This window comes from Gobio gobio (assembly GCF_949357685.1).
Source record: "Gobio gobio genome assembly, chromosome: 6".
In the NCBI taxonomy this organism is placed as follows: Eukaryota; Metazoa; Chordata; class Actinopteri; order Cypriniformes; family Gobionidae; genus Gobio; species Gobio gobio.
The window spans coordinates 8,621,290-8,649,212 of NC_137102.1; the positions used below are offsets into that span (position 1 = coordinate 8,621,290).

Consider the following 27,923-nt stretch of genomic DNA (forward strand, 5'->3'; position numbering starts at 1 on the left):
AATATGACACTGGTGGGTGTGGCCACACCTCAAAGGAGGACACCCTCATGGTTAAAGGTAGAAAACATAAGATTTTATTTGAGGTTGCTCACTAAATGTAAACAAATATTCTGACAATTCCTGTTTTGTTTGTTACTATTTACCAAGGAATAAAATGTTTTAAAATGTGTTAGTTTTCTTGTAAGGTGTTTAAATATTGCTGCCCCATTTTGGCTGTATGTGTTAGATAAAGTTGGCCAGTGGGATTCAGGTAATGTGAACGACCGTTAGTAATTATAGTTAAATTCATTAAATAAATTGGCATACACTGTGGTTGTTTTATAGTTGACAATCTACTTTTTTAGAAAACAGAAATGAGTGAGCCATTAGGAAATTCAAGTCAGAGATGGAAGAAAGGAAAGAAACCCGAGAAAATAAGACGAGGCATTAAGTTCAATCTGTGGAGTGATGAAAATATGAGCGGAGCAGATGCAGAATATGAAACTTTAAAATATGGACACAATATAAGGTGTTCAGAGAAATCAGACAGAATTTTTTTTTACCATTTACCATTTTAAATGTTCCTCTTATCCAGTTTTCTGTTAGTTTTTGCATGTGTTATAAACCCATTTTCAATATGTTGTAGTTCTGAATATTCTGATTTAATGTCAACACAAGTTCTATCAGTTGTTTTGAATTTTATACATGAATTGAGTGAATGGATTAATTTTACTCATTGCCTATAGGCTAAATGCTTTTGGGTTTGCTAATTAAAAATGTTTGAAATTAAGATACAGAATAATTTTTTGATAAATCAGGGATGGCCCATTTTACCAAACTACTTTACCTAAAAAGAAATTTGTCTGGAGTGCACAATCTCAAAATGTTCTTGGTATACACCTTGCAAAAACACATTATATCAACTGTATTCAAATTGAAATATTATAGCTGGACCTCAAAGTTGACAAAGCAATAAAGAAAATAATTTCACGTTTAACAAAAAGTGGCCTACACACTGTATAAAGACAATGGTTGACATTGTAAACAGAATGTGGTCACAATTATGAATATGGGAATACTAAACTTCTTGTATTTTAATTGTATATATACACAGTATGCAGAATAAATGTAACAAAAATAAAAAAAGTGGAGATAAGATTAGAAAGCATGAAGCTTACGGCTGTCAGAATGCAAGTCTGTCAGTCAAGTCTGAAGCAAGATGTGACCCATGGCAACTCGTACCTGTTACACGTATACCACCTAAGCATTGTTGCAGACCATGTACACCCTTTAATGGAGACAGTATTTCCTGGTGGCTGTGGCTCTTTCAGCAGATAATGAGCCCTGCCACCAAGCGAAAATGTTCAAGAATGGTTTCAGGAGCACAATGAGTTTGAGGTGTTGCGTTGGCCTCCAAATTCCCCAGATCTCAATCCAATCGAGCATCTGTGGGATGTGCTGAACAAACAAGTCCGATCCATGGAGGCCCCACCTCGCAACTTACAGGACTTAAAGGATCTGCTGCTAACATTACCACAGCACACCTTCAGGGGTCTAGTGGAGTCCATGCCTCGAAGGGTAAGGGCTGTTTTGGCAGCAAAAGGGGGACCAACACAATATTAGGATCGCTGCCTATATAATCAACTGAGTTTAGGTATCCCTCGTCTTTTGTTAGTACCAAAGATTCTGAGGTAGAACTAAATAAATAAGTTAAATGATTGAAAATTATTTATCTTACCATCGTAAGGAGCAAGCCAATTGTCTCTCTGCTGAGGATAACAATGCCACAATATGACAAAGAAAACTGAAAGGTACAGAAGCAGCACTGCTGTTGTCGTTTAATGAAACAAGCCACAAAATCGCTCCGTCTCAATGGTTTTGTACCATATAAGTGTATCGGTCTTCCTGACATCTGGGATATGAACAAATCCCAATCTAATAACAATAATGCACTGCATTATTGTAAAACTTCTCTTTTGGATTGAACCATGAATAAAAAAAAATTATCTGTAATGGCTGTAATTATGTGAACAAAGAAGTGCTAGTAAACAGAAAGGAGTGAATTCAGAGTTTACGTCATTTAAACGGCATTTATTTACACTTTCACAGATGTTTCAGCTTCACAAACATACCAAAAACACTTGATATTAAAAACAAAATCTAAAATATTACATCTCTCACATATAACAAGTCGCACACCACAAAAAGGCTGTTATAAAATGAGAAATAAAATATAATATATTTAATGAAGTTTAACATCAACTGTCTTAACAAATTATGTTAATTTTGCTGCCAGTTACACTACCATTCAAAAATGTTGGGGTCAGTACAATTTTTGTAATGTTTTTCAAAGAAATCTCACTAAAGCAGCATTTGCGATGATTTCTATTTGAATATATTTTAAAATGTAATTTATTCCTCTGAGGGCAAAGCCTAATTTTTGCTGCATTCACATGCCAAGTCCTAATTACCATAATTTCGATGGCAACGCTATCAATGCCTTAATGAATCTGCAGCAGTCAGGTTTAACAGCGGGTACATGGTACAAGGAGCTCTGCGAAAAAATCCCCAGCTTACAAATTACGAGCTTTACGAGGACGTGAACACTTTGAAATCTCGAAATTACTGTAATTACGTCATGCTGTGAATGCACCGTTTCAGCATCATTACTCCAGTCTTCAGTGTCACATGATCCTTCAAAAATCATTTTAATATGCAGATTTGGAGCTCAAGAAACACTTCTTATTTTTGTCATGTTGAAAACAGTGTTATATGTACATATGTACATGTGTACATGTACAAACAGTACATATATTTAGTGTAAACCGTCATAAAACATTTTCGGGATTTTTTGATGAAGATAAATGTTCTTTTTCTATTTGAAATAGAAATCTTTGTGACATTATAAATTCTTAATGGATGTGTTCTTTTCTGAATAAAAGTATAATTTTTTTCCTAAAAAAGTCTTAATGACCCCAAACCTTTGAATGGTAGTAAAATTATATCGTCTTTGGTGTTATACTGCACGTTTAAGAATAGGATTTCATTACAACCCTCCTCAAAAAAAAAATGCATTCTTGCTACCAGTACCTTTTCATTTTTTTTACTTTTTCAATAGTGTGAAGTTGAAACGTAATGGCTGCATTTTTTCAACTTCATCAACAATGTTCACATCCAAGTAAATCTGATATTCTCCCTGGGAAGGAAAACAAAATAAATACAACTTGTTTTATAGCTTCAAAAGAATCATATTTTCATTTGTATCCAAAGCAACCGTGTATTTACATTTTTTTTTTGATTCGTGTTCACTGAGAATCAAACACATGACCTTAGTGTTGCCATGCTATACCAGCTCAACAACTTCAAAAAAAAATAATCAAATTTACTGTATAATAGAATGGGTACAACATCAGTCATGTAATCTCACCTGAGGAGTATGAGACCCGAATCGTTTAAAATGAAATGGAAACGTTTCACGCAGTGTTTCTGAAACAAAGGAAGCACTCTAATCAATATCCACAACTGCAGAACTACTGAAAGATAAAGTGCAGTGCAGTAAACATTTAACACGTACCTCCTTTGATGATGTAACAGGCTTCAACATCCTCACAAGGAATAACTGGTTGTGTGTGCTCAAACCAGAGCTGACCATTGAAGTAAACTCGAGCATGATATCCGAAACGAGCAACTGTGATCACTGAATGACAAAGCTCATTTCAAATTTATAAAGTCAAATTTGTAAAAATGGCAATATACAGCTTTAATAGCAAGCTCAAACGTTGTTCCAAGTTGCACGACACAGATTTTATACATAATGTAATGATTCAGGAGCATGACATTTGAATAAACTTACTTGGGATTATTGTCCAAGTTGCTGTGATCCAGGACCTTTTTGTAGAGCAAAAGGAACCGCTCAGTGACAGGTAATACAACGGCCCTGCATGGTTAAAGAGAGAGCTGATGACAGAATAATGACATCTCAAAGTGAAATCGCCTACCTTCTAACATTTTGCAAAACTAAGCACACATGGGTGGTGTTTGGAGGTTTTATTTCTAAGCAGGAAACCAAAGTGCTGCATGGTTTCAATTCCACAAGAGGTGATCCGTGAACTTTACATCTCGCAATTCTGACTCTACAACTCACAATTCTGACTTTACATTTCGCAATTCTGACTTTACATTTCCCAATTCTGACTTTACAACTCGCAATTCTGACATTACAACTCGCAATTCTGACATTACAACTCGCAATTCTGACATTACAACTCGCAATTCTGACATTACAACTCGCAATTCTGACATTACAACTCGCAATTCTGACTTTACATCTCGCAATTCTGACATTACAACTCGCAATTCTTACAACTCGCAATTCTTACAACTCGCAATTCTGACATTACAACTCACAATTCTGACTTTACAACTCACTTTACAACTCGCAATTCTGACTTTACATCTCGCAATTCTGACATTACAACTTGCAATTCTGACTTTACAACTTGCAATTCTGACTTTACAACTCACAATTCTGACTTTACAACTCGCAATTCTTACAACTCGCAATTCTTACAACTCGCAATTCTGACTTTACAACTCGCAATTCTGACTTTACAACTCGCAATTCTAACTTTACATCTCGCAATTCTGACTTTACATCTCGCAATTCTGACTTTACAACTCGCAATTCTTACAACTCACAATTCTTACATTACAACTCGCAATTCTTAAATTACAACTCGCAATTCTTACAACTCGCAATTCTGACTTTACAACTCGCAATTCTTACATTACAACTCCCAATTCTTACATTACAACTCGCAATTCTTAAATTACAACTCGCAATTCTGACTTTACAACTCGCAATTCTGACTTTACATCTCACAATTCTGACTTTACATCTCGCAATTCTGACTTTACAACTCGCAATTCTGACTTTACATCTCGCAATTCTGACTTTACATCTCGCAATTCTGACTTTACAACTCGCAATTCTGACTTTACAACTCGCAATTCTGTTTTTACATCTCGCAATTCTGACTTTACAACTCGCAATTCTGACTTTACATCTCGCAATTCTGACTTTACATCTCGCAATTCTGACTTTACAACTCTCAATTCTTACAACTCGCAATTCTGACTTTACAACTCGCAATTCTGACATTATAACTCGCAATTCTGACTTTACAACTCGCAATTCTGACTTTACAACTCGCAATTCTGACTTTACAACTCGCAATTCTCACTTCTTTTCTCAGAATTGTGAGATATAAACTCGCAATTGCGAGTTATAAAGTCCAATTCTGAGGGAAAAAGGCTTTTTTTCTCAGAATTGCGAGTTAATAGGCTCTCTCACAATTCTGACTTTCAGTTGCGTGTTATAAAGTCAGAATTGCAAGAAAAAAAAGTCAGAATTGTGAGATAAAAAGTCGCAATTACCTTTTTTATTCTGTGGTGGAAAATTAACTTCCATAATATTCAATGTCCTACGCTACAAACATTTAAATTAATTATTTGATACAATACACATCATTTACATGTTTTTTTTTTTACATTGTACTTATAATTAAAAAATACCTGAACAAAAATGACATCTTTAAGCTAATTACTGCTGACCCTTCTCTTATCCCTTAACCCACCCTTAAACCTAACCATAGCACCAAACCGTACCCATATCACACCTCAGTAGTAGAAAAAGTGTTTTGCAATACAACATGAACAGTTGAACAGGATTTTTGTTTGATGCAAGTACATAGTGGTTAAGACACCTAATATAAAGTGTGACCCAGTGCTTTTGCGAATGAACAATGATTCTCGTGAGAATGCAATACTATTTGGAGAGAATGCAAAAGCATTGAAATTAGGTATTTATCCTCCCATCTCATTCATTTTCCCAATAAATTGTTTCCCTTCAGGGGCTCCATATTCCAAGAAGACCGCCTTTGTGATAATCTAAATGACCAAATTAGTTTTTTGGAACTTTTCTTTAAGTAAATATCTGTGGAAATGTTTCTATATTTTCTTTTGCTGATAACGATTTGAACACTGGAGTCATTAAATGTAATTTTAATATAGCTAGGCTTTGAACAGACCAAACCAAATCATTTAGCGTCGTATAACAAATATTCAACTCACCTTCGAAGCTGTACCAAATACTGACATTCTCTGTGGAGCATAATAATCTTCTTTCTGCAGAGGCAGAGGACATACAAGGCAAAGCTAGAATACAAAAAATAAAAACTGAAGTGTTCAAAAACATCACAACTGCTGTGTTTTCCTGAATAATACCAGAAGGCAGATATCTCTGAAATAATTAACAACAGTTCTTGTTTGAAATTAACGGAAATTATCATAGAGTGTCACACATGAACATCCCCTTTCGATAGATAGGTCACTGTTTTTTCCCCCTATGAATAGCACTAGGTCGTGAGAATAAGGAAAAAAAGAGAAGTTGGGCCACAAGATAAAATCATGATGCAGGCAGGGAATTGAGATAGTGTGTGCAGATGGTAAATATCCATTTATTTACACATTTATACAAGTTTCTACATCACAAATATGCTGGATGACATATCATTCCGGCCAATATTTAATACACAACAACAGTCCATTGAAATGTAGACATATTGGTTTTCCAAGCTAAATCTGTCCAATGTTGGTGGACAAGTTAACTTTTATCTGGTTTGTTCAAGTCATCAGTGTCAAAGGAAAAGGGCCGGTCGTAACCCATGAGGTGGTTGTAGTCCTGGGGCAGAGCGAAAAGCATTGGGTTGACCAGCATCGAGCGTTTCTTGGCATAAAAACTAGTGAACATCTTGCTCACAGCAGGGATAATGACATCATTTTGATGGAAAACAGTCCGTTTCTCCACTAAAAGTGCACTGTAAGTGATGGCTGTGTACATGTCTGTCTCCTTGTTGTGGTACAGACGCACTACATAGCCTTTGGTGATCAAGTGGAGGAGAACAGGAGTCAGAAATGTGAAGAAACCTATAAAGCCACAAAAAGCCACTTGTAGTGCAAAGCTGTTGACGCCAATGCCAGTTTTCATGAGGACATATGGCATCACACAGAGACTAAACATACTGCTGGAGTAGGAGAAAAACTTTACACCTACAACAAGAGCAGATTTAGATCATTAGGTTAGGTTTTAGAAACATTACATAACATAACATTAAAAAAAAAAGCACAGCAACAACTGAAAGCTATATCAGCTGTATTCCAGAAAGCAGGTTGTGTGACATGCCTGGGTATGTTTAAGAGTAAGTAAGCGGATAACCTCAACTTTCGGTTCCAAAAACGGAGGTGACTTTTCACATAGATATCCATAATAAAGGCTAGATGTCTCGTCCGCGCTGCTGGCCAATGGAGGTCGACGTCAGCACCTGGCGGCCATCTTGTCACAGGCAGCTCGCTCACTCGTAACATTGTTTTCATGGGTGCTTGGCTTGCACTTTTTAAATAACCATAACTTGCTCAATTTTCTACCAATTTTCAAACTGTTTGGTTTGTTATAAACGTCAGAGATGTAGTTATGACACTGAATACTTATGAAAAATTATTCAAAATACGTTCAAGCATCCATAATTATAGCCACGTTAATAACGTTTATAAGAAACTTGGATTAGCCTGGAATTTTGTAATATAACTAATTTTATTCGTCTGAAAGAAGAATGTCATATACACCTAGGATGACTTGAGGGTGAGTAAAAAAAGCTCATTTTCATTTTTCGGTGAACTATCCCTTTAAACAAAAGAAGAAGAGGAAGTAGAATGTAGAATTGTAGAATGTCTTGTGTGTTAACCGGGAACATACTCCGAGTTGTCTGAACTTACTCCTGGATGAGTTTTTGGAACCAGCATACCTCGAGTAAGCAAGGTTTGGGTTAATCAACAGAGAGTTCAGGCTATATGTGACGGTAAGTTAACCTTGCTTTCTGGAATACCCCCCAGTTTGGTAGTTCATTTTATGTTTTACAAGTATAAATGATGTATGTGCTATATATATATATATGCCAGGCAATTTACCGAGGACAGCTTTTCCCAGATTGCCAGTGTAGATCAATTCTCCTTCTTCAGGCTGGACTGGTAAAGATGTATACCATCTAACAGCACAAAATGGTTGAACCTAAAACAAACAAAGAAATTAAAGGGTAAGTTAACCCCCCCCAAAAAATTCATAAAGAGATTGTAAAACCAAGTCTTTTTTTTATTTTCTGAAGAGACTCGATCACTTTATATAATGAACAGATTGAATTTAGGCTTTTATTCACATATAACTCTTTGAAGCGTCAAAGTTGTAGTTGCGGGGACTGTCAGTGGAGGGACAGAAATCTCTCAGATTTCATTAAGATATCTTTTGTGTTTCCAAGACGAAGGAAAGTCTTGCGGGTTTGGAACGACATGAGGGCGAGCAAACTTTAGTTTTGGGTGAACTAAAGACCCGTTCACACCAAGATCGATAACTATAAAGATAACTAGCGTGTGTAATCGATCGACTAACAGTGAATTTAGCGGACACAGTTAATATGGTGGAGTAAAAACAACACCTAGTCTTTTTCACTGCAACTTCAAGACAATGTTGTCGAAGCGAGCGCTGGATACCTGAGGTAATTTAATTTTACACTGTTTGCTAGCCTGGCATAATGGTCTCATCTCCGTTAATACTTCTCACCATTTATTCAGAGGGTATGAATGATTGTTTTCTATATATACATTTTCTTGAAAAGGGGGTTTGACTTGATTTTTCTGGACCTCTGCGATTAAGTTCTCGTCAAAGTCGTCTGTCATTTTAAATGCGCAAGCCCTTAAATAAGAATGGATTCTAATTGGCTGGCAGTGTTTTATCGTTCAACAGCTGAAAAAAAATCGTTCTGAATGTGATCCCAAAGATTTTGTTTCTCTATCGTTATAGCTGTGGTGTGAACCCTGCTATTCTTTAATAATGGGAACGATTTATAGAACTATATCTTTACAGTTATCGTTATAGTTATCGTCCTCGGTGTGAACGGGGCTTAAAGGGTTAGTTTACCCAAAAATTAAAATTCTGTCATCATTTACGCACCCTCAAGTTGTTTGCAACCATTGACTACTAAAGTACTTTTTTCCCTACTATATTAGTCAATGGTTGCTCTATCTGCTTGGTTACAAACATTCTTCAAAATATCTTCTTTTGTGTTCAGCAGAATAAAGAAACGCATACAGGTTAGGAACAACTTGAGGGTGAGTAAATGATGACAGAAATTTAATTTTTTGGGGAACTATCCCTTTAACCCTTTAAGTGTAACACTTTTGAACATTGAGATACTGTAACACCTTCTCAATTAAATGTAGACATTAACATTTTTTTAGATGCAAATTAAAATTAAATTTAAAAATGTGTTGTTGTTTTTTTAACATTAAAATGAATGAATTTGTATTTGAAATATAGAAAGATAATTTTAGAAGTAGTAACTGGAACTAAGCTTTTCAGGAACATATCATTATAATAACAATTTATGAAAAAGCCCCTAATTAGAGAAATGTATTTAACATATATTTAGGTCCACGTTTCTTTTGATATGTTTCTGTACAGCCACATGCAGCACAATTTACACATTTTCTTAGAATATATTTAAAAAAAACTACTCAAAACAAAGTAAACCACAATTTAAATGGAACATTTATATCCATGTTCTTCTGTGCTAAGCCAAATTATGGAAACACGAGAAATTATAACTGGCCTTTTTTTTGTCCAGTAAGCTGTCCAGGTATAAACAAGACTACAGAAACAACTGTTTAACTTTTTACACAAAGTTAAACAGCAAACAAACGGCGTATTAATCTACTATGTACCTGTTTTGCATGGGCTTTTAAAAATGACCTTCGGTTCACATGCAGCAAATGATCCTGCCCCTTTAAAACTACAGCATGAGTGTGGCAAATGTTCCCATTGCTGTGCGATGCCGGACGGACGCCGACTTGGATTTTCCTGATGATCTGTTCTTGGTTTTTGGACAGACGCCGCAACCCATGTAAAATCCCAATCTGATACATTTTATCATGTGTTGTTTTCCCACTTCCTTAGATAGCGAGATGACCAAGTAAGCACCGGAAGCAATTTGTTGCGCGAGCACACATGTGCGCGTGAAAGGTTCTTAATCGATGATGGACTGCACAAAAACCTCACAGGCGTGAAGAAGTACATATCTTACACATTACACACTTTAATGTTAAAACAACCAAAGCATACAATTCTGATATGTTATTAATTATTAAAGCATATTGAGGAGGACTCTTAGTTTGTAATATCTGTAACGGAAGTGCGTTGATTCTCAGCCCAAACAATTGTTTCCTGTTGTCCGCTCTGACGGACAACGAAGAAGAAGAAGCAGTTGGCAGAAGCTCATTGGAGAGAAAGCAGAAGAAAACTGTCCTGACCAGCTCGATCTTTGTGAGGTGATACAATATATCATGTATTTAAATATGGCATTTTAATATTTTTGTCGTGCTAATGCTGTCTACTGAAATATGTTAGGAAAAATACGATTTAGTGCTGCTTGGGCTAACTGGGAAAGTTATCATTGCCTATGATTTACAGTTCTACATGCATGATCCAGACTGCCTCATGACTAATGGATCTGTTTTATTCTTGTGCCGAATATAAATTAAAATGTTTTTTTCCCTCTTTATAACTCAGTTCATATGCATATTTGGTTATTGTTTGGTTTTCGCAGCCCTTGGACGTTATGTGTGTTGTTACTAGTGATGCTCCGATCATGATTTTACATGGCCGATTCCGATACCGATTTTTATCAAGATAACTGGCCGATTCCGATACCGATTTAAAAAAAATAAAATAAAAAAATTATACACAATAAAAGAATGAAAGTATACATGAACAAGATGTTTATTTGGTATTTAACCGGCTAAATTGGCTTTTGGCTAATGAAAACAAGTCCGCAATCTGAAATTAACGGGAAATTGAATTGGAAATTAAAAGGCTGAAAGGTGAAATTAAAGGCAACTGCATATTCTGCAATCCGAACAAAGATGTTACTTAAATCAGCATTTGTTTTTAAATTCAGTGTAAAGAAAAAAAAGTCTTTACCAGTGAAATTAAATAAAACCAAAGTATATAATTTTTCTAAAATGTTAAATTAAATAATGTTTTGTGCAACGAAAAGAACTAAGATGCTACAGCAGGTGCTTTTTAAATCAAATTAAGTCAATGTAATGTTAAGGTAAAATAAAAATATCTACGCTTGTGCAGGGCGCGGAGAGGTAAGCTCGCGCAACTTCAGCTCGCGCAGGAAAGCGGCTCTTCATTCCCTTCAGCGGATCTCGTCTCTTCCCTCAGTTCTCCAGTTTCCGTTTGTAACACACAAGTGACATGTTCGCAAATTATTGCAATATAGGCGTATGTGCACGCGGGCGCACTTACGGAAAAATTGGCAGAAAAATACAAAGAAAACCGTCCGGTTGCCGATCGCGCGCTAGAAGCAAAAAATGTCCGGTTCCGATTTTTGGCCGGTCAACCGGTGCATCCCTAGTTGTTACTACCGTTACATTATAACTTAACTTAATTAACTTGGGTAACTTAATTTCTCTCAATTTTTTTTTAGAAGGAGACAAGGGAAGGCAGTAAAATGGGTAAGACATTCTAAGTTTTTGTAAACAAACAAATTAACTACTTCTAGTCTTGGTCATTTTGTGTTATTGGGAGAATAAACCATACATTTTAAAATGCATTTGAAATTATTTAGAATAAGGGATCTGTGTATGATAGGTTGGCAGTTCTGAGTGTATGATCAAATTTATTTAACATTAACATTTTAGATGGAGAAGATAAGACCTATGGTGGCTGTGAAGGGCCAGATGCCATGTATGTGAAATTGATCTCCTCTGATGGCCATGAGTTTATTGTGAAGAGAGAACATGCCCTGACATCTGGAACAATCAAAGCTATGCTTAGTGGTCCTGGTGAGTATTTGTTACCGAAGCAATGATTGAGGGCCTTTTCACACCTACCTTGTTTGGTCCGGATTTTCAGATTTTTCAGTCTGGTCCGACTCAAAATGACAGGTGTGAAACCTCCCCCGTACCACGGTCCAGACCAAACAGATTAAATTTGGTCCGACGAAAAGAGGTAGTCTCAGTCCGGATCAAACTGAACAAAGGTGTGGTTCGTTTCTAGTGTGAAAGCATTTTCTGGGAAGTGAAACCATTTAAAGGAAGTTCCTGTTTATGTTTAAATATTATGTTAATTTTAAATTTCATCTAGGCTATATTGATTATGAAAAGTGAAAAGATGCGCAATATGTCAGAAGTAAGACTGAAACAATTAGTCGACATTGTCGACAAATATCTTTGTTGTCGAGTAGTCGTTTGATCTCATGTGAACTAATGTAAGGGCCTGCAATATCGCGATTTGACCGCTATGGCGCTGAAGCGCTAGAGTGTAATGCAGCCCTTACAAATGTTGCGGAAGAAGAAAAAAAATAATTTCTGAACTAGCAAGATGTAGGACATTTTCACAAAACTTCAAACTAAGGCTGCGTCTCAATCAGCTCCCTAGTTCAGTATTCAGGGCACTGATCAGGGATCAGCCCATTGACTCTTGTCCTGATCAGTGCCCTGACCACTGAACTAGGAGCTGATTGAGACGTGCAAGGCCAAACTTTTCACGGGAGCACAATGTGTATGTTGGAGCACTTAAAGAGGAAACCACTAACTAACTAGCGGTAAATCTCTTTGAGAATGCAATACTACTAATAATTGTAATAATATTAACAATAATAATATAATTACAGTAATGTGATGATTTATTTAGCATAGAATAAAGTTTGATCGAGCTTGGAGTCAGGACTGTTTTTATTATTATAACACTATTAGGTATTATAGTCTCATCTCTTGCCTGTATTTTGTTCCATATGCATGAAGACTTACAAAAGGCGATGTTGGGAAGAATATCATGTCAGTTACTTTTTTATATTGTTAATTAAAAGGTCGAATGTTGAATGTCGGCTCAATTGTCATGTAAGAGATTAATATTGTCATTTTGTCTGCAATGTCATTTGCAGATTAATATTTTTACCATTCTTTGTGTCCTGAAGTAAATGTCCTCTTTTTCTGTTTCAGTTCTAAGAAAAGCAGTGGGCCTATTATTGTTTTACAAATGAAGCTCTTAATACTGCTGCCAAGAGATGTTTACATTCAAACATCTATTTTTTTTTGTCTGTAATGCAGCTAATTTTTGTTTAAAGCTACACTGTGTGATATTTTCCCCCATCTAGTGGTGAAAAGGTATATGACCATCCAGTGAATTTTAGTTTCTGTTCCTCTCAATTCCGATTTCGTTTTAACTCCTACGGTGGCCGATTTAGTCCAAGATTAACATGGCTTCCAGTTCGACCTCGTCCACATTCGACACGGTGCCTGTGGGATATTTGGAACTCAACTGGCCTAATTATTCGGCTAGAAAGAACTGCAGCTAATCCAGAGTGAACTTTGATGATAGTAATGTTTATTCAGTCATCCAATTGCAAGGCATAAACAGGTTTGCGTGGATATGTACATAAATGTGGTTTCTGTGAGAGAACAAATAAGGATGGTAAATATACATACACAGTTAAGAACTGTATAACTATACTTATAAGTTACATTTGTATAATGTAACCGTAAACCAGAGCTTATTGTACCATATATAGGCGCTAAATGCAGTTGCATTAAAAGGAGCGGAGCTGCCGCTGCTAACAAGCGGTGTCCGGTTACAAAAGTGTGTGCGCCGCTTTAACGTTAGCACTACAGTGCGCTCTGTTTAACAATTGTTAATATGCCGATCAGACCTGATACATATTTCCATCAACATACATTACAAGCAAATATTTTCTATAAACGAATAAACATTGTTGATAACAAAATAACTGAATGATTATTCAAATAGGTGAGCATTACGCTATTGTATGTTGACACAAAAATACTTCTGAGGTGACATCAACTGAATTACGTGACACACTCTGAAACACATCTACAATGACAATAACTATTATTACTTACGGAGTTATTAACGCACAGAAATACCACACAAGGAAAAACAGACTTTTGAGGAATAAACAAGCCAGGAAAACTCCGTATAACTCTGTTACTGGACGCCGCTGAGATGAAAACTCTCTGCACATGCACCAGACAAGTCTGAACAAGTTGACGCGCACATGCGCGAGGCAGAGAATTTTGTACAGGGCCATCGAGTATTAAAACCGGTTAAAACGCGAAAAGCGAAGCTTGAATTTACGGGTATGTCCCTCTTTGGCTAATGTACTTTCAAGATGGAGGGGCGACCACCGTTAGATCCCATTACCTTATGTATTTTCAATGGCATATTATAAACTTACGAGAATACTTTATTACTTGAAAGAAGTAAATATACATTAATGAGCACATATATTTTTGAAAGAACTAAGTGTTTTTAGCTAAGAATAGACTAAAAAAGTTACACAGTGTAGCTTTAATGTTATTTATTTTTTATTGAAAGAGAACAGAATATGTAAACAATGCTTCGAGAGCATTTGTGTGTGATTTGAGTTCTGAGAACTTGGCTCAAAGTTAATTAAAACAACCATTTCAAAAGCTGAAGTGATTTTCTTTTTTATATATTATAGTTATAATATGTATAACTCTGTTTTAACTAATTGAAAAAGCTGAATAATCTTTCAAAATTGACTGATTAGTCGTTGATGGCAATGGCAATAATCGATGATTAGTCGATTAATCGGTCTAATAATCGTTCGATTAATTGATTATTAAAATAATCGTTTGTTGCAGCCCTAGTCAGAAGACAGAAGGTCAGAAATGATTTTGACCACTTCATTAAGTTTTGTTTTGTAGAAAGCCTTTATTTAAAGTGTATTTCGTTTTGTATAAATTGTATCTTAATTTTAATCAATGTTTCATCAGCCAATTGCCTGGATTATATGGCAGACAACAATCGTGACATGGAATCGCAGATCACTTGCATTGCTCTTGAACATGTCTCATAAATAAACCCACACTCGGCGTATAGGCTACTTGCCTCACAGACATGAGAAATGTGTATAGAAAGCTTGAAATGTCCACTTTTAAACGAAACAATTCGAAACGAAATGGCAAGCAATGCGCACTGTTCACTAGTGGCAACAATATGCTTTAAAAGACAAATTCATTCATTCTTGTCAAAAGACGCTGACGTCAGAGGCACGTCCGTTTACAAACCAATCAATGTCAAGATGTAGCCCACATAGATGATGACGACAGGACGCAAGTATGTCACGTAAAGTTCTTTATTGCGCTCGCATAATTGCAATGTGAAACCAAACCAAAACTAACCGAATGTATCAAAACATGAACTTTGGTTTGGACCTTGGTGTGGACTTTCAGGTGTGAAAATGCCCTAAAATTTGAAATGCATCTAAAAACACGATCTTCCTGAATTTGTCCAACAGTTGTTATTCCATATACTCTTTAAATTTGATGTGTTAAGTGTGTATTGCATTGGTTCTTTATTTGTTTTATCTTGAAGCTTTGAGGTGATAGTGACATTGTGTTCTCTCTGTTTTTCAGGCCAGTTTGCTGAGAACGAAACAAATGAAGTCAACTTTCGAGAGATCCCATCTCACGTTCTTTCTAAAGTGTGCATGTACTTTACATACAAAGTCCGTTATACTAATAGTTCAACAGAAATCCCAGAATTTCCTATTGCCCCAGAGATAGCGCTGGAGCTTCTGATGGCTGCAAACTTCTTAGATTGTTAAACATAAAAAAAAACACTCATATATATATATATATATATATATATATATATATATATATATATATATATATATACGTCTGGCTGCAGAATAAATATGAAAAGCAAATTAGTATTGGTTTATTTTATTGCTTTTAAATACTTTTTTTTAGGTGTGCAAACAGAGGTATGTTGTGCTGAATGAGAGGTGTAACAGTTTTTGGTCACTGTGATAAAAAAAAAAAAAAGTATTTTATTTTACTTTTATTGTTTTAAGCTTTGACCTAGTATTAACTTGCATCATGTCTGTATTGCAAAATAAAGATGCCTGGAGTGATGTTTCATCATGACTAGAGTCAACCAGACAGACGTGTAGTTTTACACTGCATCTATTTGTGTTAACAAGTTCAAAATTCAGATGAAATAGATTTTTCATACCTTTTCTGCATGTGGATTCATCAGACACAAGTCTTATAATTGTCTGCAGTAGTCATTCATCAGTTGTTTAATAAATAAACTCAGTTGTTCTTGAAAATATCTGGTTCATAAATTTTATTCTGCTTTGTGGAGATTATGCACTTAAACCTTTATATTTTCAAACGGTGAACTCTCCAAGTAGTTTTTCTGTTCTCCATGGGTGACTTTTCATCTACAAATATTTTTGAAAGTTAAAGGGGCTAGTTCACCCAAAAACGAAAATTAGCCCATGATTTACCCATCCTCAAGTCATCCTAGGTGTATATGACATTCTTCTTTCAGACGAATACAATCAGAGTTAAATTTAAAAATGTTCTGGCTCTTCCAAGCTTTATGATGGCAGTAAATGGCTGTTTCTGTTTGGAAGTCCATTAAGGTGCATCCATCCATCATTAAAATGCTCCACACGGCTCTGGGGGGTTAATAAAAAGAAGTAGCCGTTCACTGCCATTATAAAACTTGCACTGTAAAAAAAAATCAGGTCTCCAATTGAAAATTTTCTTGTGAGCGATCACAACACATTTTTCAGTTGGCCAAAGTGAATTTCTCAATTAAATTCAAGAAATTCAATTTGGCCAACTGAAAATTTTAGATGTGATCGCTCACTAGAAACTTTTCAATTGGAGACCTGATTTTTTTTTTTACAGTGTGGAAGAGCCAGGACATTTTTTAAACTCCAATTGTATTTGCCTGAAAGAAGAATGTCATGTACACCTAGGATGACTTGAGGGTGGTTAAATCATGGGGTAATTTTCATTTTTGGGTGAACTATCCCTTTAATGACTCAAAGGGATAAGTCTAGCTTGACTTCATAGTTTACTACGATATTAAAGGGAGACCCTGCTTATACACATGCTGTATATATTATAGACCCCAATTATACACTTGATTCATATGTAAAATATTTAAATTGTATTTATAACATTATATAAAATATGTATTTAAAATATATAATTTATTATTGGCCCCAACAATGGTGTGACATTTTTGTGTTACCTTTAACATTTAGCTTTTTTACTGTTTACATTTGACTAAAATGGTTACACCGTTTCCTCATATACATCCAGACAGTCTTTTTCCTGCGTTATAACGAAAAAAAAATGTTCAATTAATCAAAGTATGTACATATAAAAAGGTTAAATAACCCCACCATGATTATAAAAGTCCCTTTAAGAATAAAAAGCCTGGTAATATTCACTGGCGTGAAGTGTAGCAACAAGCTTCGGGTAGTTTGCACATTACGTTACAATGCGATTTTTATAGTCTTTTATACTATTTTAGCATGTAAAAGAGGATTTGAGCATTTTCACCTGTAGTGCCTCCCCCTGTTTCAAACTGTGAATGTTGTTGCATTGCGGTTCCGTGAAAAGCCTGATCAGACGTCATTCGGCCAATCGCCTCTACAGGGGCTTTCCATCATGGCGTCTATGCAGGTGAATATCTCCCTACATACACAAGCAACTATTTTCAAATAACAATGTAAAGCATATTTCACACATAGCTGTATCACGTACCGGGTTTCGTCCCGTGTCCCTGCATGTGTTGATCTGAACACAGGACAGTCAGCTGTTTCATTCGTACCAACATTTGTTTACTTTGTAAGCTAACGCTCAGTCAGTCTGGAAGCCCAACAAACTCTGTACTGTCTCATCACAGTTGTTGTGGTGGAAGACGATACTTATAAACGAGATGTGAATTGGACATTATTATGTACTAGTTCTTCCGGAGCTGTAAACAACTATAATAGTGCTTAAGCGCTAGTTTCTATAGCATTGCGAATCGTTTGTTGACTAGCTCGTTGTTAGCAGTCAGCTTGCTAGTTGTATTTTCTAGTACTTTACAGACATTGGGGTTTAAAATCACACACTTTGTATTACAATTGATGTATTCGTAGTTTAGAATGTTATAAGGGGGCTGTCCTATTTTCACTTTCAGTTGTGCATTAACCCAAGTTATTTTCACTTCCCCAGAAGCGATTACAAAAGGAGTTGTTGGCATTGCAAAGTGATCCACCTCCTGGAATGACTCTGAATGAGAGAAGTGTGCAGAACACAATCACTGAGTAAGTTGTGAGATGTGTAAATGTGCAAGATCAGTTCAGTTGGATTTGACAGTTTGCAACCTTTCCTCAAAGTTAACATGAAAATGAATTTGTTCTCTAAATGCATAGTATAGACCTTATTGTGAACAATTCACCTGTGCATGTTTCTTTTTTCATTTGACCTTGCAATGTTTAATCAATGTCATACCTAAATCTTCTGGTGAAAAACAACATACTTCTCTCGTTTGGTGACATAATGGCTGATTCTTCAAACATTTAGTCCACTTAAAGGTGCTGTCTGTAGTATTTATGAGGATCTATTGACAGAAATGCAATATAATATACATAACTGTGGCTATGTCTGTAATCGCCCCCTATTCCATTGAATAGTGCACTATTTGAGGGAATAGCCATTTCTAGTGCTGTCCGAAACCAAAGTGGACTTTATTGTGTGCACTCCACTCATTCAATCCCACAATGCATCGCAATAATGAGTGTATGGCTAGAGAATACCCATAATGCACTGTAAGAGTAGCGCGGGGAATGATTTCTGCGTCTTGCCAGAAGATGGTGCTCGTAGCTGAATCAATCATCCATTAATTTTCCAAACCACACTGGTCCAGCTTAATATCATACATAGGGATGAAACGATTACCGGTTTCACGATAAACCACGATAAAATTTAGTGACGGTTAGTAATATCATATAAAATTTAATCATCATTAAAACCGCGTGTGATTATCACAATTGTGAAAACTCGCGGTAAATCTTGTCCAGTCAGCGTCAGTCTGGCGCACCGCTGTTTTTGAATGAGAAGAAATGGAAGAAGGCAGTGACAGCACTCTGGGGATTGTTCAGCCTCTAAGAGGACCAAATCTGAGGTGTGGTCATATTTTGGCTTTTACAAAAGTCCTGAGGGAAACTTAATCGAAGATGGTCACCCTGTCTGCAGAACATGCCAGAAGAAAGTCGCTATAATAGGGGGAAACACTTCAAAACTACGAACGCAAGGCAAGTGGACTTTGACCTCAATACCAAAACTACGTCTGGGAAATTTATAACGTGAAGCGAACAAACAAATTCAGACAAGACTAGGGCGACATTAAGGGATAATAATCAGGGCTTGACATTAACAACCGCCATTTGCGGGTGTAACGTTATTTCGGTTGCACACTAGTCACTTTGGCTGTTGAACTTATTATAGTCTTCTCAAAGATCATCGGTTATAATCGCGTTGTGCATTATAACCACTCACACGTGTTTATATTGAGTTTATGAATGCAATATCTCATAATCGGAGACGTTCAGATTAGCCGGAGTTTTGTTCAGAGCGCGCGCCGCTCTCACTCTTGCTGTAATCTACACTCAAAGAGGAGATAAACGTGTGCTGTACGCAGGAGATTCACTATCATACAGTGGTTGACTGTTTTTGTTCTATTTCAGCAGTGAAAATAGTTTAAAAAAACACAGCAGAACCACAGCGCATCTGATATGACTGGCACAAAGCTGGCGAAATTAGTGACCGCCTCTAAAGTTACAACATTGGTAACGTTATACACGTTTCAAACTTCAATAGCATTTGAAGAGAATGACAGTCATAAAACTGACTGTAAAGTGATCATTTAGGTGTCAGGTATGATGCACACATTTTGATATTTAATAAAATAAACATGCATTATTTCACTAGGATACTGTTTGGGCTCTAACACAAAACATGCTAGATTTATTGCTGAACACTGATGCGAATATTGCTTGAGAATATATTTACAGAGATAATATTAGAGATTATATTTATGACAAATTATTATTATTTATGCGTTGCTATTGACGACGGCCATTATGGAAGGAAATCCCACAGGATCTAGCTTAAAAAAGTGCATAGAGCTGCTTTAGTTATTTGTTGTTTGTTGAATTTCAAATATAAAACTTGTTGAAATGTTTTAAGTGTGTGCATCTGTTCTTTTTGAATACTTTCATCTCGTTTGAACAAAACCGTGATAATATTGATAACCGTGATAATTTGGGTCACTATAATCGTGATGTTAAATTTCCACACCGTTTCATCCCTATACAGGTATAAATTCCTTTTAAATTGATTATTAAAGTGTTTACTTACGGTTTATACATGCTAGTTTCCAGGCAGAGTTCAAGATAAATCTTTATATTATCCTACTACTGGAGTTGCCAGTTTGCTATGCTTCAAATAATTATTAAACACCAAGCAGAAACTATGCAAAAGCAGCAGCCCTTCCAGTGCACTCAGTGTTCCTCGTTTTCATTCACTCCTTCAAGTGGACTATATTAGTGGAGTAATGTACGGAATAGTGAATGAGGGTATAGGGGGCGATTTCGAACACAGCATTGGTTTTCAGTGGTGTATAAAGATCTAACATATTGAACTGTTATGTTTTTATTACCTTAGAATGAGCCATTTCAGCTTCAAAAGGGAGGGGTGAGCGGTGGGCAGTTGCAATTTGCAACCTCACCACTAGATGCCGCTAAAATGTACACATTGCACCTTTAAACCACACCCCTGCAAGCTCACGTTTATCGTCCTCCACTTTTGAGTTCAATGGCCACATCTCGAAATCCAATCAACAAATTATGTCCCCGACCTATTATATATTATTTTTTTAAATTGTCAGACTCACTCGGATGTAAATAACTATAAGAAATAATCTGATAATATACTTTTTCATTGCTACTTTAAATGGATGGTTCACCCAAAAATGAAAATATTGTATCGTGTCGTTCCAAACCGATAAGACTTCCTCTTTTCGAAAAAACAAATTAATATATTTTTAATGAAACCTGAGAGATTTCTGTCCCTCCATTGAAAGTCTTTGTAACCAGATATTTTCATAAAGAGAAACGACTGCTTTATGAACAGGTTTAATTTAGGCTTTTATTCACTTCTCAACATTGACCAACACGCATACATGGAGCACTTCAAACATGCTTGTGTGAGTAAACTTTATTTTCTGTTGCATGTGTTTTTATGAACTTTTTGAATTGTCAAAGTTTTGGTGGACTTTCAATGGAGGGACAGAAATATCTCCGGTTTCATTAAAATATCTCAATATGTGTTTTATGAGCTTGAAACCATGACATGAGGGTGAGTAAATGTTTTTAGTAAACAGAATTTTAATTTCTGGGTGAACTAACCCTTTAAACCAGGGGCCCGTTCTTCGTAGGTGGCTAACTCCGTTAGCTGGATTTGATTGTTGAGGATTTGGCATGATCTTGAATTGTTTGGTTCTTCGACGCTCATCCTGGACTTGCTGTCATAGCAACAGGTCCATAAAACTTAAACCTACTCGGGAGCAGCTTATTTCATGTAAACAGGATTAGATTGCATCTTTTTTGATACTTAAAATCTGTCCCAGCCACTGATATTTTATTACAAGAGTTCCTTACTGAACCAGGGGCAATAATCATTAATAATAATAATAAAAATAATAATATACAAAATTATTTGAAAATATTAAAATGTTCTGTATAATACTATAGACACAGCCACTTGATTTAGAGATTTATTTTTGATTAAAAAATTACTTTATAATTTTATTGGAGTATTACACACATGCAGTTACTCTGAGCCGTGCATTATTTTGAGTGATGACAGATATTATGGGATGGCTTGATGCAGATAACTTGATCTTGACCCTTAAGAAACTTGAATTAATGCTGTCATGTAACAAAGCTGCTTAAAATTGAATAAAAAATTAAATGAATAGCCAATTAGAACATTGAAATAAAAATGTAAAGGGTGTAAAAATACTATAAAATGGTGAATATAAATAATTTGGAGTCATAAAAAACAGTGCACATGTAATTAATCTTTCATAGCTTTGATGTTGTTTTGGTCGCTTGGCTGTTTCCTTCTTAAGGTCCAGAAATTCGTCTTTTTTCGTTCTTTTTATCAGGTGGCTTTTTTAATTACATGATGTCATTACGTTGTTGTCTTGCTGCCAGCCAATCGCTGCATTGCTGATCGTAGTTTCGATTATCGATGCCTCTGCCCTCTTCAGAAAACACAGGAACGCGCAGTAATCTTAGACAATTTAATCCAGATATTTTAATCCAATCCACAAATTCGTTTGAAGACCCATATTCGCCAGAGATCAGTTATCACGATTAGACAATCTGAAATCTGTCAAATCATCTCAGATGTATTAAGTGCGGTATGAAGAACGGACCCCAGTTCTGTATCGAATGGTTTAATTTATATTTATTTGTGTCAAAGCAATGAATCAGTGAATGTATTCTTGTGTTTGTCCAGGTGGTTTATAGATATGGAAGGTGCTTCAGGTACACTTTATGAAGGAGAGAAGTTTCAACTCCTGTTCAAATTCAGTGGTCGATATCCTTTTGATTCACCTCAGGTAAATTGTGAATCTCCTTAAATATGTTTACTTTTTTGTCTTTTTGTATCCTAGCTGAATGCTTGTTGCTAATAAATTTTGTTTCTATAGGTAATGTTCACTGGAGAGAATATACCCATCCATCCGCACGTCTATAGCAACGGTCACATCTGTTTATCTATTTTAACAGAAGACTGGTCACCAGCTCTGTCTGTGCAATCTGTTTGTTTAAGCATTATTAGCATGCTGTCAAGCTGCAAAGAAAAGGTACATTTAACCTTTTAGCTAAACAAATTGGGAAGGGTAAATGAAATTCATTACGGTTGTCTAATGAGCTGTTTCTGTGTTTTTTCAGCGACGTCCTCCAGATAACTCATTTTATGTAAAGACCTGTAATAAGAATCCAAAGAAAACTAAGTGGTGGTATCACGGTGAGTGCCTATTATCTTCTCTATAACTACTTCTCATGTGAGTTTGAATTGAAGCAGATATGATCAAATAACTTATTTTTTTTAATACTTATTTCATGCCTCCTTCTTTTGTTTTGTTTTACAGATGATACATGCTAGTATCGACACCATTTTGATAAATAAACAGACTTTTCCAAGTGCATCAAGTACTTTATGATACAGTCTTTGGGTTAAGACTGAACCAGCAGACCCTGGGATGATGATGATGATTTATGTAAGGATTAGGCGTACACTTCTGCTGACTGCAAGAAGTACATAAAACTGCAAGAATGTAACCCACCCGGCAAGTATATTTTGATGGAAGCAAGATGCGGAGCTTTTTTATTATTATTATTATTATCATTTTTATTTTGGTTATTTGATTTGCGTTGCGTTGTATTGTTTTCTTTCATAAGCCTCTAAGGGTCTTCACAGTTGTGCAATAATATCTTCAATGTGGGTTTAGAATTAAAGGGATAGTTCACCCAAAACTGAAAATTCTGTCAATGATTATGCATCCTTATACTACGGGGCTGTTGAATGCTTGAATCTGATTGGCTGACGAACGTTCTAAGGTGTGCAATTATTTTCAGGGAAACGCACGTCTAAAGTAGTTCCAGGCAGGTTTTGACCGCATTACAGTTCCATATCACTTCACCAAATGATTTCCGTTATTTCAAATGTCTTTACAGCATACAGCAGCAAAATAACCAAAACCCACAGCGACACTGACCAAGCAAAGAAATGCAGTAAACAATAGGATAAAACGACACATTTTTTCTATGTTTTTCCCACAAAATTACGTTTAATTGTGTACGAAACGCACATACCGGTACTCTTTCTCTCGCTCTCCCACTCAAACACACACACATACACTCGCACAGAAACGTGTTGTTAGTGCTGCTCTGACGATTGAATCAGTAAAATAGTTTAGCAACTTAAAAGCTACTTGACATTTCTCATTAGCAAGGTAATAAAGGAGCTGTTCTTACAGTTCTGTATTAGTAGACTCTGTTTTAATGCTATCAATGGCTCAAGCCTCTGTTACTAGCTCTAAATGACGTTTTGGAATTAGGCTTGAGTTTAGATGCGCAAGTTAGTCCTGCACACGAGCGTTTTAAAGGCGAAACCTGACAAATGTCTTGAAATAAATTATCTAAACATTGTTTTGAGGTGTGGTACTCTGCTTCGTGTCGTGACCGCATTACCACCTCAGGTGTGCATTGTTTTTCGAATAATTCAACGGCCCATCATCAATCATATCTTATGTTGTTCCAAACCCATAAGACTTTCGTTCATCTGAGCTTCCCCTCCATTGGCAGCTACACAACTACTACTTTGATGCTTCAAAAAGAGATTGTAAAACTAATTTATATGAATTGAGCGGTTTAGTCCAAATTTTCTGAAGAGACATGATCGATTTTTGATGAACAGATTGAATTTAGTCTTTTATTCACATAAACATTGATCAGCGAACATAAACAGAAGGTCAACCGAACCAGCTTTATGCGCGAGAACAAAACTCATTGGTTCTTGCGGAAGCTCAAACGTGCTGTGTAACACGAGAATGAACCTCATTGGTTCTTGAGGAAGCTCAAACGTGCTGTGTAACACGAGAATGAACCTCATTGGTTCTTGCGGAAGCTCAAACGTGCTGTGTAACACGAGAATGAACCTCATTGGTTCTTGAGGAAGCTCAAACGTGCTGTGTAACACGAGAATGAACCTCATTGGTTCTTGAGGAAGCTCAAACGTGCTGTGTAACACGAGAATGAACCTCATTGGTTCTTGCGCGTGAAGCGAACGTGCCTGAGCTTCTGTGGTTTACAACAACTGATGTGTGTTGATGAATGTTTATATGTGAATAAAAGCCTAAATTCAATATGTTCATCACATAAAGCGATCGTGTCTCTTCAGAAAATTTGGACTAAACCGCTCCATTCATATGGATTAGTTTTACGATCTCTATTTGCATAGCTACAAATGGAGGGATAGAAAGCTCTTTAGGATTTGATTAAAAAAGATCTTCATTTGTGTTCTGAAGATGAACGAAAGTCTTACGGGTTTGGAAAGACAGGAGGGTAAATAATGACAGAATTTTCATTTTTGGGTAAACTATCCCTTTAAAGGGATCATGACATGAGAAATCAAATTTACCTTGATATTTTGACATATAAGAGGTCTTTGTACCATTAAAACATCATGCAGGTTTCATAGTTTAAAACATACTCCTCACTATAAACAAAGCATTTATTTAATCAAGTTCCAAAAATGGCTCGTTTGGATATTGGGTGAACTGTGATGTCACACGGGCAAGGACCTTTGCATATGACTGACTCGAGCAAGACATCGACAAATAGGTAAACATCATCGCACCGAATGCCCCGTCTACGGGAATTCTGTCGCTTAACGGCTGACACTTGAGCGTGAGCGTCAAAAGCAAAAAGGATCCATTATAATCACTAACACTGCCTACACTGGATGCAGTATACAGACGCGCATTTATTTTCTGACATGTCAACAACGGGACAAACGGAAGAGTCAAAGAAAGTTTAAACAACTCGTTTGCATCTCTGTACAGACTCAAGAAGGATTCCAGCATCAGAAACAAGTGGATGGTTTATTGTAATGGCATCCCGGATCACATTAGAGGATTATATTTTTGTTCAGAACATTTAGTTTTGTAAACGAAGCACAGTGTAATAAATAATGTTTTCAAAACACTTACTCGCCTGCAATAGCGAGTGGGCGTTGTTACTGTTTCCTATGCAATGACATTAGCCAATCATAACAGTGACAGTTTACTGACAAGCCTTAAAGGAGCCGCCTCTTAAAAACACATTATTTCAGAAGACCTATATATATGTGTTTGTGCAAAACACTCTATTAACATTATAAGTTAATTGAAATAATACAAAAATCCATGTCATGACCCCTTTAAAGGAAAACCACTGCAATGTTATGGATCATAATCAAAAGCAGAGGCACTATCTTTTCCTCGCTTGGTTATGCACTGTGAAATTCGAACAGGGCAAATTTGTACATGAATGTTTGAATCTGTATACTTAAAAACCATAGTTTCTTTTAAAACAACTATGCCCTGCACCTTTGGTCCTTGTCCCCTAATAATCCATTTTAAGTTGAATTTTGTAGCTGGGTGTGGTGTATAGTACTGTTCTGATAAATGACATATTTACGGATATGTACAGATTAGATGCAGGGTGCTGATCACATTACGTGATCTTAAAGGTAATTTGGAGTTACACAAAGAAATGCTTTATGGGTTAAGGTTTAAGCACTGGTTTCATAGAGCCACATTTTGTGTAGTTAAAACGAGATAACTTTAGACATAATCACTTTATCTTTTATGTGAAGCTCTATCTAGTTATATTAAAATTGTCTGTTTGATTTATTGGTTGTATCCTGCTGTGCTGGGTAAGATTTATTTTAAAAAGACAACTTTTTCATGCAGTTAGCTTTAGAAAACGTAAAATTTGTCTTTATTGTTTTGCTAAAACTTTATTTAACTTTATTTAAAACAAATGTTCTTATTAAAGTAATATATTTTAAAGGCTGTCCTGCATTTTAATTAGACTACTTTATAAATGTATATTGTTTGACTTCAAATATTGTTTGAATAATGAATTTATCTTCACAATTGCCAACAGACTGTGTTTGGTATAAGAGACGTATGTTAAACAATTACACATTTTATGATAGTTTGTGATTGAATGCTGATCTGTCCACTAGGGGGAAGTACAGTAATGTCATATAAGTGGATACATTACATTCACATTCATGTTTGTTTCGGACACTTTGTCCACAAAGCATTAAACTGCTAATCTACACTACCGTTCAAAAGTTTGGGGTCAGTAAGATTGTTTTAATGGATTTATTTGATCAAAAGTTATTAGAATTTAAAATAAATGTCTATTTTAATACATTTTAAAATGGAATTTATTCCTGTGCTGACACAAGTGAATTGTCAGCATCATTACTCCAGTCTTCAGTGTCACATGATCCTTCAGAAATCATTCAGACATGCTGATTTGCTGCTCAAGAAACATTTCTTCTTATTATCAGTTTAGCTGCTTCGTGATCATGATGAAGATTTTCTGGTGGATGGATGAATTGAAAGTTCAAAAGAGCAGCATATAATAATATATCCTTCTTAATTTTTTTTTTTTTTTTAATGGTACTGTATGTCTTGACACCAAGTCAAGTTCTGTAAGAACAATAATACTATTTGTACAAATGGTATCGGAACAATTACCCCCGGTTTCACAGACAAGGCTTAAGCCTAGTCCCAGATTAAAATAAATGTCTGAGCTGTTTTAACTGAAAGTAACTTGCACTGGCCTGTTATAAAGGGTGAGTTCACCCAAAAATGAAAATGATGTCATTAATTTCTCACCCTCATGTCCTTCCAAACCAGTAAGACCTTCGTTCATCTTCGGAACACAACGTTATTACCACTTTCAAGCCCCAGAAAGGTAGTAAAGATATCGTTAAAATAGTCCATGTGACCGGTTCAACCTTAATGTTAAGAAGCTATGAGAATACTTTTTGTAAAAAAAAACAAAAACAAACAAGTATTGGCCAGCTCCTGCATCAGCATCACACACATGCGGTGCTCACGTGAACAGCGTCAGCCAATAGTGAGCCGGCGTTCTGACGTAGAGCTCGGAAGGGCTGAACTGTGTTTACTATGTGAACAGCGTAGGAGACTGACATGGATGAGAAGAAATGATTGATTATTGAGGGGTTTTTTTTAACACAAAGTATTCTCATCGCTTTATAGCATTAAGTGTGAACTAGAGAAACATGTACTATTTTAACGATGTCTTTACTACCTTTAGAGGCCTTGAAGACCA

The 27,923-nt window shown here is 36.0% G+C and overlaps 3 protein-coding genes across 4 annotated transcripts; 2 read left to right on the plus strand and 1 right to left on the minus strand.

Moving 5' to 3' along the window:
• Nucleotides 1-2,052: 2,052 nt before the first annotated feature.
• tmem70 (transmembrane protein 70) lies at nt 2,053-10,101 on the minus strand. Of its 2 annotated transcripts, XM_079819272.1 has the most exons (7): nt 9,811-10,101; nt 8,005-8,104; nt 6,112-6,195; nt 3,833-3,916; nt 3,554-3,676; nt 3,407-3,465; nt 2,053-3,175 (listed from the first exon to the last, which is right to left on the minus strand). In XM_079819272.1, exons 1-7 carry the CDS (start codon nt 10,009-10,011, stop codon nt 3,083-3,085), a joined length of 744 nt encoding a protein of 247 aa, XP_079675398.1. In that variant the 5' UTR covers nt 10,012-10,101; the 3' UTR covers nt 2,053-3,082. The 2 variants fall into 2 exon arrangements, with proteins under 2 accessions (XP_079675398.1, XP_079675397.1); XM_079819271.1 differs by lacking the exons at nt 2,053-3,175; nt 3,407-3,465; nt 3,554-3,676; nt 3,833-3,916; nt 6,112-6,195 and adding an exon at nt 6,473-7,089.
• A 201-nt stretch (nt 10,102-10,302) lies between these two features.
• elocb (elongin C paralog b) lies at nt 10,303-15,794 on the plus strand. Its single transcript, XM_079819281.1, has 4 exons — nt 10,303-10,413; nt 11,580-11,607; nt 11,794-11,937; nt 15,553-15,794. The coding sequence occupies exons 2-4, from the start codon at nt 11,604-11,606 to the stop codon at nt 15,741-15,743; spliced, it is 339 nt and encodes a 112-aa protein (XP_079675407.1). The 5' UTR covers nt 10,303-10,413; nt 11,580-11,603; the 3' UTR covers nt 15,744-15,794.
• A 1,756-nt stretch (nt 15,795-17,550) lies between these two features.
• On the plus strand, nt 17,551-26,991 carry ube2wa (ubiquitin conjugating enzyme E2 Wa). Its single transcript, XM_079819276.1, has 6 exons — nt 17,551-17,628; nt 18,166-18,257; nt 22,519-22,621; nt 22,712-22,867; nt 22,956-23,031; nt 23,156-26,991. Exons 1-6 carry the CDS (start codon nt 17,614-17,616, stop codon nt 23,167-23,169), a joined length of 456 nt encoding a protein of 151 aa, XP_079675402.1. The 5' UTR covers nt 17,551-17,613; the 3' UTR covers nt 23,170-26,991.
• Nucleotides 26,992-27,923: the final 932 nt, after the last annotated feature.

Excerpts from the sequence above, each read along its gene's own strand:
- tmem70 (XM_079819271.1), bottom strand. The coding sequence starts at position 10,011 with ATGTATCAGATTGGGATTTTACATGGGTTGCGGCGTCTGTCCAAAAAC. Across the intron at positions 8,105-9,810 it reads TAAAAGCCCATGCAAAACAG|GTTCAACCATTTTGTGCTGT; the intron begins GTACATAGTAGA and ends TGTTTGTTTTAG. Across the intron at positions 7,090-8,004 it reads TCTGGGAAAAGCTGTCCTCG|GTGTAAAGTTTTTCTCCTAC; the intron begins GTAAATTGCCTG and ends CTCTTGTTGTAG.
- elocb (XM_079819281.1), top strand. Across the intron at positions 11,938-15,552 it reads AGCTATGCTTAGTGGTCCTG|GCCAGTTTGCTGAGAACGAA; the intron begins GTGAGTATTTGT and ends TCTGTTTTTCAG.
- ube2wa (XM_079819276.1), top strand. Across the intron at positions 22,622-22,711 it reads ATCCTTTTGATTCACCTCAG|GTAATGTTCACTGGAGAGAA; the intron begins GTAAATTGTGAA and ends TTGTTTCTATAG. Across the intron at positions 22,868-22,955 it reads TGTCAAGCTGCAAAGAAAAG|CGACGTCCTCCAGATAACTC; the intron begins GTACATTTAACC and ends GTGTTTTTTCAG.